This window comes from Trichophyton rubrum, assembly GCF_000151425.1.
Source record: "Trichophyton rubrum CBS 118892 genomic scaffold supercont2.8, whole genome shotgun sequence".
In the NCBI taxonomy this organism is placed as follows: domain Eukaryota; kingdom Fungi; phylum Ascomycota; class Eurotiomycetes; order Onygenales; family Arthrodermataceae; genus Trichophyton; species Trichophyton rubrum.
Genome location: NW_003456421.1, coordinates 1,197,316 through 1,208,419, shown reverse-complemented (window position 1 = coordinate 1,208,419; position 11,104 = coordinate 1,197,316). Strand labels below are relative to the sequence as shown.

General features: G+C 44.3%; 5 protein-coding genes across 6 annotated transcripts; all 5 read right to left on the bottom strand.

The window, feature by feature from the left end:
• Positions 1 to 751: 751 nt before the first annotated feature.
• TERG_12496 (uncharacterized protein) lies at positions 752 to 1,078 on the bottom strand (the record flags this gene model as incomplete). The annotated part of the gene is made up of 1 exon (XM_047751445.1): positions 752 to 1,078. The coding sequence occupies one exon, from the start codon at positions 1,076 to 1,078 to the stop codon at positions 752 to 754; it is 327 nt and encodes a 108-aa protein (XP_047607103.1).
• Positions 1,079 to 1,266: 188 nt separating this feature from the next.
• TERG_12495 (uncharacterized protein) lies at positions 1,267 to 1,994 on the bottom strand (the record flags this gene model as incomplete). The annotated part of the gene is made up of 5 exons (XM_003232945.2): positions 1,267 to 1,381; positions 1,436 to 1,589; positions 1,664 to 1,828; positions 1,898 to 1,916; positions 1,986 to 1,994. 5 exons carry the CDS (start codon positions 1,992 to 1,994, stop codon positions 1,267 to 1,269), a joined length of 462 nt encoding a protein of 153 aa, XP_003232993.2.
• Positions 1,995 to 2,126: 132 nt separating this feature from the next.
• TERG_12494 (uncharacterized protein) lies at positions 2,127 to 2,441 on the bottom strand (the record flags this gene model as incomplete). Its single annotated transcript, XM_047751444.1, has 1 exon — positions 2,127 to 2,441. The coding sequence occupies one exon, from the start codon at positions 2,439 to 2,441 to the stop codon at positions 2,127 to 2,129; it is 315 nt and encodes a 104-aa protein (XP_047607102.1).
• A 3,601-nt stretch (positions 2,442 to 6,042) lies between these two features.
• TERG_12493 (uncharacterized protein) lies at positions 6,043 to 7,323 on the bottom strand. Its single transcript, XM_047751443.1, has one exon. It carries the CDS (start codon positions 6,725 to 6,727, stop codon positions 6,359 to 6,361), a length of 369 nt encoding a protein of 122 aa, XP_047607101.1. The 5' UTR covers positions 6,728 to 7,323; the 3' UTR covers positions 6,043 to 6,358.
• Positions 7,324 to 7,417: 94 nt separating this feature from the next.
• On the bottom strand, positions 7,418 to 10,391 carry TERG_06982 (uncharacterized protein). Of its 2 annotated transcripts, XM_047750303.1 has the most exons (2): positions 10,077 to 10,391; positions 7,418 to 9,998 (listed from the first exon to the last, which is right to left on the bottom strand). In XM_047750303.1, the coding sequence occupies exon 2, from the start codon at positions 9,786 to 9,788 to the stop codon at positions 8,409 to 8,411; it is 1,380 nt and encodes a 459-aa protein (XP_047607100.1). In that variant the 5' UTR covers positions 9,789 to 9,998; positions 10,077 to 10,391; the 3' UTR covers positions 7,418 to 8,408. The 2 variants fall into 2 exon arrangements, with proteins under 2 accessions (XP_047607100.1, XP_047604685.1); XM_047748697.1 differs by having other exon boundaries at positions 7,418 to 10,391.
• Between the last annotated feature and the right edge of the window lie 713 nt (positions 10,392 to 11,104).

The window sequence follows — 11,104 nt, the reverse complement described above, 5'->3', positions numbered from 1 at the left end:
ATGCAAATCTGACCTTGACTGGGAAGCTTTTATTTCATCGTGGAGAGTGAAACTGCCAGCCGATACCCAACATTGGTACAAAGGACAGTGCCCTCGTATCGACCAATACGGCGTGCATCCATTGATTCCGAGTATGGAGATGGTTACGAAGTTTAAAAGTAGTGAGAACATTCCCTCCTCTGCTTCCTGAGAAATACAACAACGAGTCGAAGGATATAGGGGTGTGAAAATAGCATCTCCGTTGACATGTTGTTACCGTTTACGCACCGGGCATATAAAGATCCCAGCTTCCTCAAATCTCAGCCTTAGTCGAGAAGGTTACTGCTATCTGATCTGTACGGTCGAAACCTAAAGACCAGATGTTTACTCTGTACATTCGCAAGTTGACAGTGGGGGTACGAATAAAGGACACTTCGAGTCAAGTACTTCGACTGCTCTGGGGGTCACAGCGAGAGTTTGCTGGTACCGTGAAATATATATTACTATTATTGAGATGAGTGGCCATCAATTTGCCATGTATAATCTTGGTACTTCAATGCTGTGTCATATTAAGCATGTATGGTTGCGCCAACAAGAAGACCAGCACCAGCACCAGCGCCGGCTCTCATGCGGTTACAAATTCAGCACCGAGATTTGGAAAAACATGGAAAATGAACAAGGGACAAGGACAAGGGAAAAAAGAAAAGCGAACAACAAATCAAAACAAAACATGCTTATTTAATTGAATCAGAACCCCGAGTACAACGCACGTTTATTTAAATCTCCATGACTCCACGCTCTTATAATTGAACAACAATTTTGTCTCCCTGGAAAGCAGATTTGGAAAGGTATCTCGGTGAGTATTGACTATTGTCACGTTCGTCAAGTTAGCTAAGCCTCCTTGACCATATTGGCTGGGTTGACCATACTGGAAATATATGCTTCCTGCAGCTTGATCTTTGCACTGCTCAATATAGGTATCTAAATCTTCTTTCGCTTTACCATCGAGCTTGGGGAGGCGGGCCTCTGCTGCATTCACAATCCGATAAGAGTCTTCTATCAAACCCACCGTGTAGTCCACTGCGGCCTGGACACTCATGCCTTTGTGGACCAAAAGTAGGGGGATTATATTATCGAACTGGCAGTCTTTCTAAATATTCGCCGACGATGCGGTTAGCCACTGAACCCTATTGATATGATCTCCGAGACTACTTACAATCTCTTTCTTGACTGAAAATATGTCGTTCATTCTTCACGTCACCGTCACAATCGGTCAGCATTGTCTCATTACCACGGGAATGTTGATACCCACAAGCATATGATTCGGACAATATGATATCTTATTGTCTGCACCGACTCATGCCTCAGCACCTCGTCAGATACCTCAATGTCGGCGGCGTAACTATATTTCATATTAGCTGTGGTTGCCATTTGCATACTACGGCATCTGACTTACGATATCAAGTCAAGTGTTGGGTAGACCCCGATATTGATTATCCTTCCTTCAATGTATTCACCCAGTGACGGCAAGTATTTCTCTCGCTGTTTGCTAACTTCCATTAAGCAGTCGATATATTCAACTGTCGTCTTTTGAAACTGGGCTTTGGATTCTAGAAGGACATACCAAGATTAGCCTTGCACATTATCTTCAGTCTTAGTGGAAGTATTAATGGTCTATACTTACCGTTTGACCATCCCACAGCAAGCTTGGGACCAACGGTACGGTAGATGATGCAGCTTGGGAGAACATATGGCTCTGGGCCGCTGCGGTTCGGGTCAAGCCAGTGTTTTACAAAAGCAGAGGGATCCTGCTTCACAAACTCTTCTGACGTGAGAAAACTGTCCACATCTAACGGTAGGACTTGTTAGTATATGTTTGAGATTCGTTTTTACCCGGATGGAGGGCTATGATCATTACCATCGTCAAAAGCAAAGAACTAAAAAAAAATAAAATTAGTGGCGGTTCCTTATCTCTCGAAGCATTCTTTCAAGAAATTAATACATACCCATGCCATCTTCTCGAAGAGAACTTGCAATTTTTGTTCCGTCGTCCGAGGGAAAAAACAAGCAATGCATAAACTCAAGTCAACCTTGACTGCCATCTCTCGCAAGTTGTCTCTTTCGATCCATCTTCATCAAGGAAGTTGTTAGACTGGTGCCTCTGAGAGAACCCAATGTGGCACGGATCCAACATACTTTTTCAAGAATTCTCCCTCCTCAGCTTTTATCTTGTCATACGCCGGGTTGACTCCCATATACCATCCTTTAAGGACATTCTCAAGGTGAGGGATTGTATATGAACTTCCTTTGAGGAGTTTTAATATATTTTCCTGCTGAATATGGTAGTCATCCTTCTTAGGACTGCTTGCAGGCGACTGAAGAAGTGCAGACAGTCCCCAGATTTTCGAATGTGGTGCTTTTATGGCAGATACAAGCCATCGAAAAATAGCCGGGAACGACATGATGGGAGCAATTATCAGAACAGTGGAGGCTGAAATTTTATATCGACACCCTTCCCATAAGTCAGGTCGGACGTGGAGTTTATATAAAGTATGAGCAAGTACTACCTACCCCCTTTCCCCGCTGGATGATTTCGTTTCCATTCATTTTCAGTCCAGTTTTTAAACTTTAAGATGATGAATGTATTTTAGGACACTCGGTCCTTGGGGAATTTGAAAAAGCGCCTTCAACTTCACGCGGGCAGCAAACGAAGCGCTGAAAATAACAAATCTACCCTACGTGGCCCAAAACCTGTGGGCCTCCTCCATCCCACGACCATGGTTCCAATTGTGCTGGGGATGGTGTCTCCGCGCATGTTCTTGCAAGTTCAACCGTGCGAGCAACGATCATGTCAATAACATCTTGACTGGCCTCCTTGTTCCGCGCAGCTGACAAACACGAAAGTTTACAACCGAACCATCGACACCCGAATTTACCATAATTGCGCTTGTTTACCCATACGCTTTGTAGATACGGCCATTCGCCCGTATTCTCGACTTCTGAGGAGATTGCTAGACTCCCCGTCCTTGCCAGATTGCCAGGAAAGGACTAGTCTTGGGCCATAAACATCCTTCTTGTTCCCAGGAAAACGAAGATCCTGACCGCACATCCCTTTTTTTATCACAATCCTCAAGCCATTCCGCTTACGAGGCCCCGCAGCTGAAGTTTAGCATACCAAGAACTGGCAATATGAGACCCACGAGCCCGGACGGAGTACAGCGGTCGTTTCGTTCGCCCTTCCTCGAAGGCGTTTAGGCCCTTTGAAGAACGAACTCCGGGGAGGCTCGAGATTTGACCTTCATTACGCCATGGCAACACTGAAAACCCAACACAATATGTACTGTGCCACGACAGAAAGTTTGAGATATGTAAACAGTTGCTCCATATATATATATATAAAAAGAAGTTCCGGTATGACTTTATAACACTGGAACGGAAATCTCCATTTACAACCCTTCAATATTGCGATGCAGGCTTATCACGGGCGAAAATCAGTCTTTATTTGGAGGCAAGGATCAGCTACATTACTGGATTCACGGACAAGTTGGCACGCTGTGCCTGCTGAAGATGGTTGAGGCTGTCAGGGAGTCTAAAAGCTAGCTATAAATCCGCGCTGGTGGATGCTGGGACGGGGTGAGCCTTCGCCAACAGGCCGAAACCCTGGGGACATTGAGGAACCGGCTGCATGTTTTCTTTCTAAGTTTACAAGTGCGTATAACAACTCCCATACTCCAGACACGGTACCGGAGATGGTTGAAAGTGGGCCAAGGTCACTCTCCAGAGTTTGATATATGTCCAATTTATAAACGACGATCCTGTCTTGAAGACAAACTCTTGCAACTTTACACAAACTATGAAGCATAAAAGGAAAAAAAAAGAATTCCACAACCCTGAAAACACTGGACGCTGCGATGTTTTGATCCCCGGTTAAAGACGAAAACAACTTTACGTGAAAGATTAAATTTTGACCTCTTCCAACGAGATCGCTTGACCCCGGTCAATATTACACTCAATTAACTTGGACAACAGGCTCGTTACTAAACCCCGTATTTGGAAGCAACTCCTGGTCTTGAGTAAATATGCATCCAATAGGCGGCGTATTTCGTTTCGGTTTTCGGTAACCGGCGATACCTGATAACTGCCGCGCCATGGAGGGAGCCCATCCTATGCAGCATGCAACGAGCAAGCAAGGATACAGAAATGTCGTCTGAAGGCAAAAAGAAAATACAAATTCAACGAAGTTGGGCTCCGTGAACCAATGACTACGCCACAGCATATTCAGATGGGTAAATGACAAGCAGAAGGCGATCTCGGGTTTTCCGAACCTTTATATTTTCTTTTCCTTTCCCTTGTTTTTCTTTTCTTTTCTTTTCTTCTCTCCTTCTTGACTTTTCTTTTTTCTTTTTTTTTTTTTCCCCCTTCCTCTCTCTCATTATCTTCTCCCCATTTCTTTTCCCCCATAATTTTACATATGAAACCTCCACCTTGGTGATCGTACGATTCTGTAACCGGGTGACCACCCTGCCAGCATTTTGCGTCAAAGTGGGTTATATTCTGATATTCTATCTTCATGTTATCGCTCTTTGCTAAAGGTAATGCAAGTCATCCCAGACTTCAGAGTTTCCCCCTTTCCCATGGTCATACTAACTCCTCCCAGGGGTGAAAGAATAAAAAGGGGCAATCTTAACACCGTGAGGCTGTTCCGGTGCTTTGGCGACAGGCTGAAGAATTCGGGCCCGGCGAAACGGTAGAATATCTACGGCTGCGCGGGGGTAAATCTTCCCAGCTCTCTGGTCGGAGCCAGAAGCATGGGATCGTTATACTTTCGAGAAGGGGGGTTTGGGTTGGACATGGAACCTTTCGATCACCGGTAGGCAAGTGTTTATATGTAACTAAACAGCGAGTAAGCTAACTAGCTTCGGCGCAGGCATGTGTTGCCCAAGACGGGGCCACGGGATGAATAGTTGAACGAGCTGGCGTGCAGCAGCCGTCGTGTCTGTCATACCTTGTCACTCGATGTTTTTAGTTACGTATCTCCATCCTCTGTGCATACTTTCCATCAATGCAGTCGAGGTTTTAACGAGCCAATAACTTTTGTGACGCTCCAGTGGCCATTCTTGGCCCAAGCGGGATATGCTGCCAACTTGTATATATAATAAAATTATAATTTATAAATATAAAAAATTTATTAAAATAAATTTAATTAAAATAAAATAATAAATATTTTTATATAAAAATAAATTATATTAAATTTTTTATTTTTTTATTTTATTTATAATTTTAATATTTAAATATTTTTTTAATAAATTATATATATATATATATATATATTTAAAAATCAAACTATATTATTAATAAATTAATATAATTTATAAAAAATTATTAAATTAATTTTATAAAAAAAAGTTTTTAAATTAAAATAAAAATATAAAAAAAAAAAAAAAATTAGTAAACTTTAATTATTTTCTATATATTATTATTAAAAAATATCAAGAAAATTTATAAATAGTTTATAAATATATCAAAATATCAAAATAAATTATTAAAGTTACCTATAGGCTATTGTATATATACTATTACCCCCTCTTTCATCTTTTAGTATTTCACTCTATTTAATTCTCATTGTGCCTTGTGAAAAAAAAAAGTTTTTTTTTTTTTTTTGTTTGCTACTTACATGCATAGATCTAATAATCTAGCAATAAGATCACTCAAAGGTATAGTTAAAGTATATAGTTCTCTGCTAGCTTTTATTTGATATTGGGTTATTGCATCAGTCACTCCTCTTATTCTGCCCTTAAGATCAAGTTGGACAGACCCCCTCTCTTCTAGAGAAAGGTATGATATAAAATCTCTCCTACTATTAGGTTCTAGTTCTTATAAAAACTACAGTATCTAAACAGGCAACTTATTATTATATAATAATGGCGACACTCCCGCAACTTACCAGTTCACCCACTATCATTGTAGCTGGAGGGTTCTTTATTCTGGTATGTCGACATCACCATCCTCCCCCTACCTTTTTGTCTACTAGAATTTATTTACCTTTATTTTATTATATTTTATGTTTTTTCCACTACCCACGCTGCGTGTCATCATTTTCATCCGCTTCGGCTGGCTAATTTAGACTGCTCCCCCTGGGTGGGGAAAAGGGCTGCCTATAGTATATCCTGGGAACAGTGATATATAACCTGTTCTTCCACCCGCTCCGGAAATTTCCAGGGCCCAAACATTTAGCGCTATCACGACTCCCAGTTACCTGGGCCACACTCCGCGGACAGCGGGCGCAGTTTCGGCTTCATCTGCACCGCAAATACGGCGACGTGGTGCGCATTGCCAGCGATGAGCTAAGCTTCGCCCATGGGCAGGGCTGGAAGGAGATCTATGGCACCAGCGCAAATGCCAGAGGCACCCGCGCTATCCGTGGTGTCGAAGAGGAGGGTGGTGCCAACTCCGTCGTGACTGCGAACGGTGACGTCCATACACGGCAGAAGAGACTGATGACCATTGCATTCTCGGAAAAGAGCCTGAAAGAAAACGAAGCAACGTTCGTCAAATATGCGGACAAGCTCGTGCAACGCATGGAGGAATCCAGGGGCAGCCCCATGAACATGTCAGACTGGTACAATTTCATGACCTTCGATGTCATCGGCAAACTGCTCTTTGACGAATCTCTGGGCCTGCTGGAAAATTCTAGATATATCCCCTGGGTCGAATCTGTCCAACAGTTCCTGAAGGCATTTGCGATCATAGTCGTACTGAACGAGTACTTGTTTTTCCGGGTGTTTTGGAATCTGGTGCCACACAGCGTTTTGAGTCGCCAACGACAGAAGTTTCTCAATTACACGTCGGACAAGCTCGCAAGATACTTTGATCGGATTAAGGAGGAAAAAGGCAGACATAGCATTCTCGGCAAGCTGCTTGAAGGCGGCATCACAATGCCAGAGCTGCAGCAAAATTCTCCGATCCTTGTTTTTGGTGGGAGCGAAACTGCCGCTACAGTGTTGCGCTGTATGACCTTTCTTTTGTTCAAGAACCCCCGTTGCATGGAAAAAGTGGTCAAAGAGATTCGCACTAGGTTTTCTAGCTCCGAGGAAATCACGTACGATGTTTTGTTAGGCATGGACTATCTCACTGCTTGCGTCGAGGAGTCTATTCGCATGTACACACCATGCACGAATGGGCTACCCCGTGTCGTGGAAGAAGGCGGATCGATGATATGTGGTGAGATGATCCCTGCCGGGACTCTGATATCAGTTGCCGGATTCTCGCTACTTCGTTCCCCTAACTACTATCATTTGCCCGATTCGTTTATCCCGGAGCGCTGGCTCCCTAATGCTCAAAAACTGGATCCGGGATTTGCAAAGGATGATAGAAACGCTTTCCAGCCGTTCTCATACGGAGCACACAATTGCCCCGGTAAAAAGTAACTATCCCCCCCTCCGGCCCAAGATAGCGTGCATTGTACTCTAATACCGGTGACATGTACACGAAAAATATGTGTCTTACTCAACCTTTGCTAACGGAATTAATCTAGGATGGGATATTATGAGATTCGCCTTATAATGACCAAAGTGCTTTGGCATTTTGACCTAGAGCTTGTCCCCAAGGATGGCGGTGCATTGGACAACTGGGACCATATCGAAAACTACCAGACTTATGTGAAGGCACCTCTATGGGTCAAAGCAACACCTGTTAAGCGGGGAAGTGTTTAAACTCTGGTATTACAGCTAATTTCTTTCTTTCTTGCTTTTTTTCCTGCTTTTTTAGATCCTGATGTACTGGCGGTAATTTCGTTCGTTATCAGCGGTCTATTATACGGACTTGACTTATTTGCTGTCAATAATGAAACGCTAGATCCGGATAACTTTCTAATAACATGTTATGATGATTTCACAGCAATCATCCTGGGGGTACTGAAGTTGTCGGAATCGGTGGGCAATTCTGCCAAATAATACAGAAACACTATAGATCCGAACTTGGGGGTATAAAAAGGAAGAACTTGCTATAATAGAAAATGCCTTGTCTGGGAAGCGAGTGCAAAGGTAGTCATCGGCATTCAATGCATGCGGATTAATTAACGATATTGGTCACATGAACAGGCCACCATGCCATTCAATAACATTATGATATAACGTGTTTCGGTATTATAAGACGAGGGTAACAAGTAGAAAAGCAAGGAATTCAACCCAGCTAGTGATAGGGATGGTACTATTCAAACCAATCAGGGATCACTACTTCCCCGGTGAGGGCAGAAGTATTCGCTTGGCCACCTTGGGCGACATCCAGCTGGAATTCACGTACCAATTGGTCCCAATCTGACCAAGACGGGGAAGCAGAGGACAAGATGCTAGTATCAACCTGCGTGATCGCCGCCGGATCTGCCCACTGGGGTTTCTAGAGCGGTGCCCAATTGTGGTATGGTAGTAAAATTATAGTTCTGGTTTAAGAGTAGTATTGTCGACGTGCATGTCTGAACTTAAATTGGAATAGCTAGATGGTTCACGCAAGTATTGTGGTGGTGAGGAGGAGGAGGTCAAGTATGTACTAGAAGGGTCCGTGGACGGAGTAGCTGCACATGAGCCTGGGATATCAAGGTCTTGTTTTCCGCGCTGCAGAGTAATTTGGTGAAGTTGCTTTTCTCGGAATTTCACCGCTCTTGCCATCAGCTTGCGAATGGCTGGCCAGAGCATACCGTTCTTTTTCTCAGAGTGCATATTCCAAGCCTCGTAGACCGAATTGATTGCTCTCCACGCACGGTCAACACCAGGGCAGAGTGGCCTGACGCATAGCTCGGACAGGAGAAAAGCAACTGCATGCCACTGCATGTGCGTCCTGAAAAGCCAGCCCCACTTCGCCGTATTAACATTCGTTTCCAAAAGTCGAGAAAATTCAAGGATTTCCACGGATGTCATCAGAAGCCGGTCATGGGTTTCTTTGGCTATAGGGTTGGGTTGAGATTTCTGAACCATTGGTTGATGTATCATAAGCCATAATTTTGCAATTACCAGCCGGGAAACAGTGGCGCAGACCCAGTGGATAGGGATAGTCATATCACAGTGCCGAACAAATCGCGTCTCAAGGTTAGAGCTGAGCTTGTCGATTAGTTCTTCTCTCTCAGCCATGGAGTAGCGAGAAACCTGTAGCCTGCAAGAAGAACTGGGTGGGATAAAGCTCAGCCTCTTGTTGACGACAACAATCTCGCACCGAATCAGAAAGAATGATGTTTCGACGCAGCCTTCTTTCGCTTCCGGGAAATCCACAGAATCCGGAGAAATGTCGCCATCATCAATGTTCAAGGGCATGCGAGTGTCATATGAAGATTCGTATATGAACGGATCACAGCCATAGTCTTCAGATGCTCGGAAATCAAGAATGCAAATATGCCACCATAAACGTCTGCGCATCTCTGTTTCAAAGGGTGATAGGTTGAAACGAGTTCCATCACGCTGAAGGCCTAAACCCTGGGCGATACGATAGGCGATGGATAACATTGACCACACGTAACGAGTATCATCGTGTTGTCTCACGCATAACAAGAATAGGACTAGTCCTTGAAGCAAAGTAAAACTCCTAGAGTGTAAGATTTTTGCCCGACCTAGTGCTTGCTCAACAGCAAAGCGATAACGGCCTAGGACGAGGTCTCGAGGCTCTCCTAGACGAGCGAGACATTCTGCAGCACTCATAGACGCAGCACTTGTGTAGTATATTGTTAGCATCATTACCTCTGTGTTTTTGTCCAACGAATCAAGGTTCTTAGTACCATGATAAAGCGCAGGTTTCAAAGTAGGAGTGTGAAAAATAGGGACCATAGGAACAATATTTTGAATATAAGTTTCCCAAAGAATGTCCACTTGGTTGAGTGGAGGATGAAAATCCCGAAGGCTTTGTGTGAGTGATGAAAATCCGAATAAGAATCCATCATGATTCACACCGTAGGACTCATCAAAGGCGGACTCTTCAACCGTATCGTTTTCATCCTCCGATGAAAGGGGGTCAAGTATGCTTTTTAAATCATCCACCTTGGGACAAGTCAGTATTTGTACAATTAATATTTGTAAAAAGGGGGTTGGTATTGAAAGAAAGAGATATAAACGCACCGTTTTCCCAAAGCTAGTCTAAAATCGATGACTAACATATTGGCTACCTCCCTCTTCAACCATTAATTTGCCCATATTTTCCTCGATTTCACTCGTATCCGGGGCCTCGCTCTTGATTGTAGCATCCTGTTGCATTGCATCTGAGGTATTTGCATAATTTTCTGGCTGTTCGATAGCGCCGTTTTGGTGAATAGTGGGGTTTTTAAATGATAATGATGATGGATTTCCATTTATTGCTTCTGGCCCTCCGAGGTTCTTTACAATATTCTCCAAGGTTCGTAGGCGCGCGAGCAATTCTGTATCTCGGGGCTTTTTTGACTTCCTTGGGGCTCTTCCAGGGCTAGGATACAAACATTCGATCTTTGCCTTAATGCAGTTGGAGCATGGGTGGTGTTTGTTGCAGCGAACCTTTCTGCGGCGACAGGTTACGCAGCTTCTTGGGTTGAGCGACGCCTCTGGAGGAGGGGCCGTTGTAGCCGCCTGGAGGAATGCTGGAGACGTCGAGTCACTAGCGGATTCGTTCTGCTGGAGCTGCGAATCACTCTTCGTTACAACGCCTGCTTCCGGTGAAGTTAGTGCGGTTTCTGAGGCATATGTGTTAGGCGCCAGCTGCTGTGAGACCGGAGCACTCTCTCCAACGTTCTTATCCCATTGTTTCGTAGTCTCCGGCTGGGCCATGCTGGTCAGATGATGGGTCCCTCGGCGTATTGAGATGCTACGGCGGAACCGTTGTCGGCAGTAGGCTCTCCTGGTGATGTGGGGGTGCAGACTGGGGTCGAGCTAGCAGTCGTCTTTTCCGTCCGGTCCTGCTGCCTCCAAGGTTTGGACGTTCCGCACAGGAACAAATTAAGCGCTCTGATTCGCGCTTCGACGGCCGCGGCTGTTCCCGCAACGTCAAGGCAAGACTCGAAGCTTAAATTTATCGTCAGCCGAACTTCTTCGCTTCTCTCTCGAGTGCTTCCAGGTCAGCGCTGAATGTTGTTCTGCTTGCCTTTGAGAAGGCCAATGCAACTTTTCGTATTCTCTTC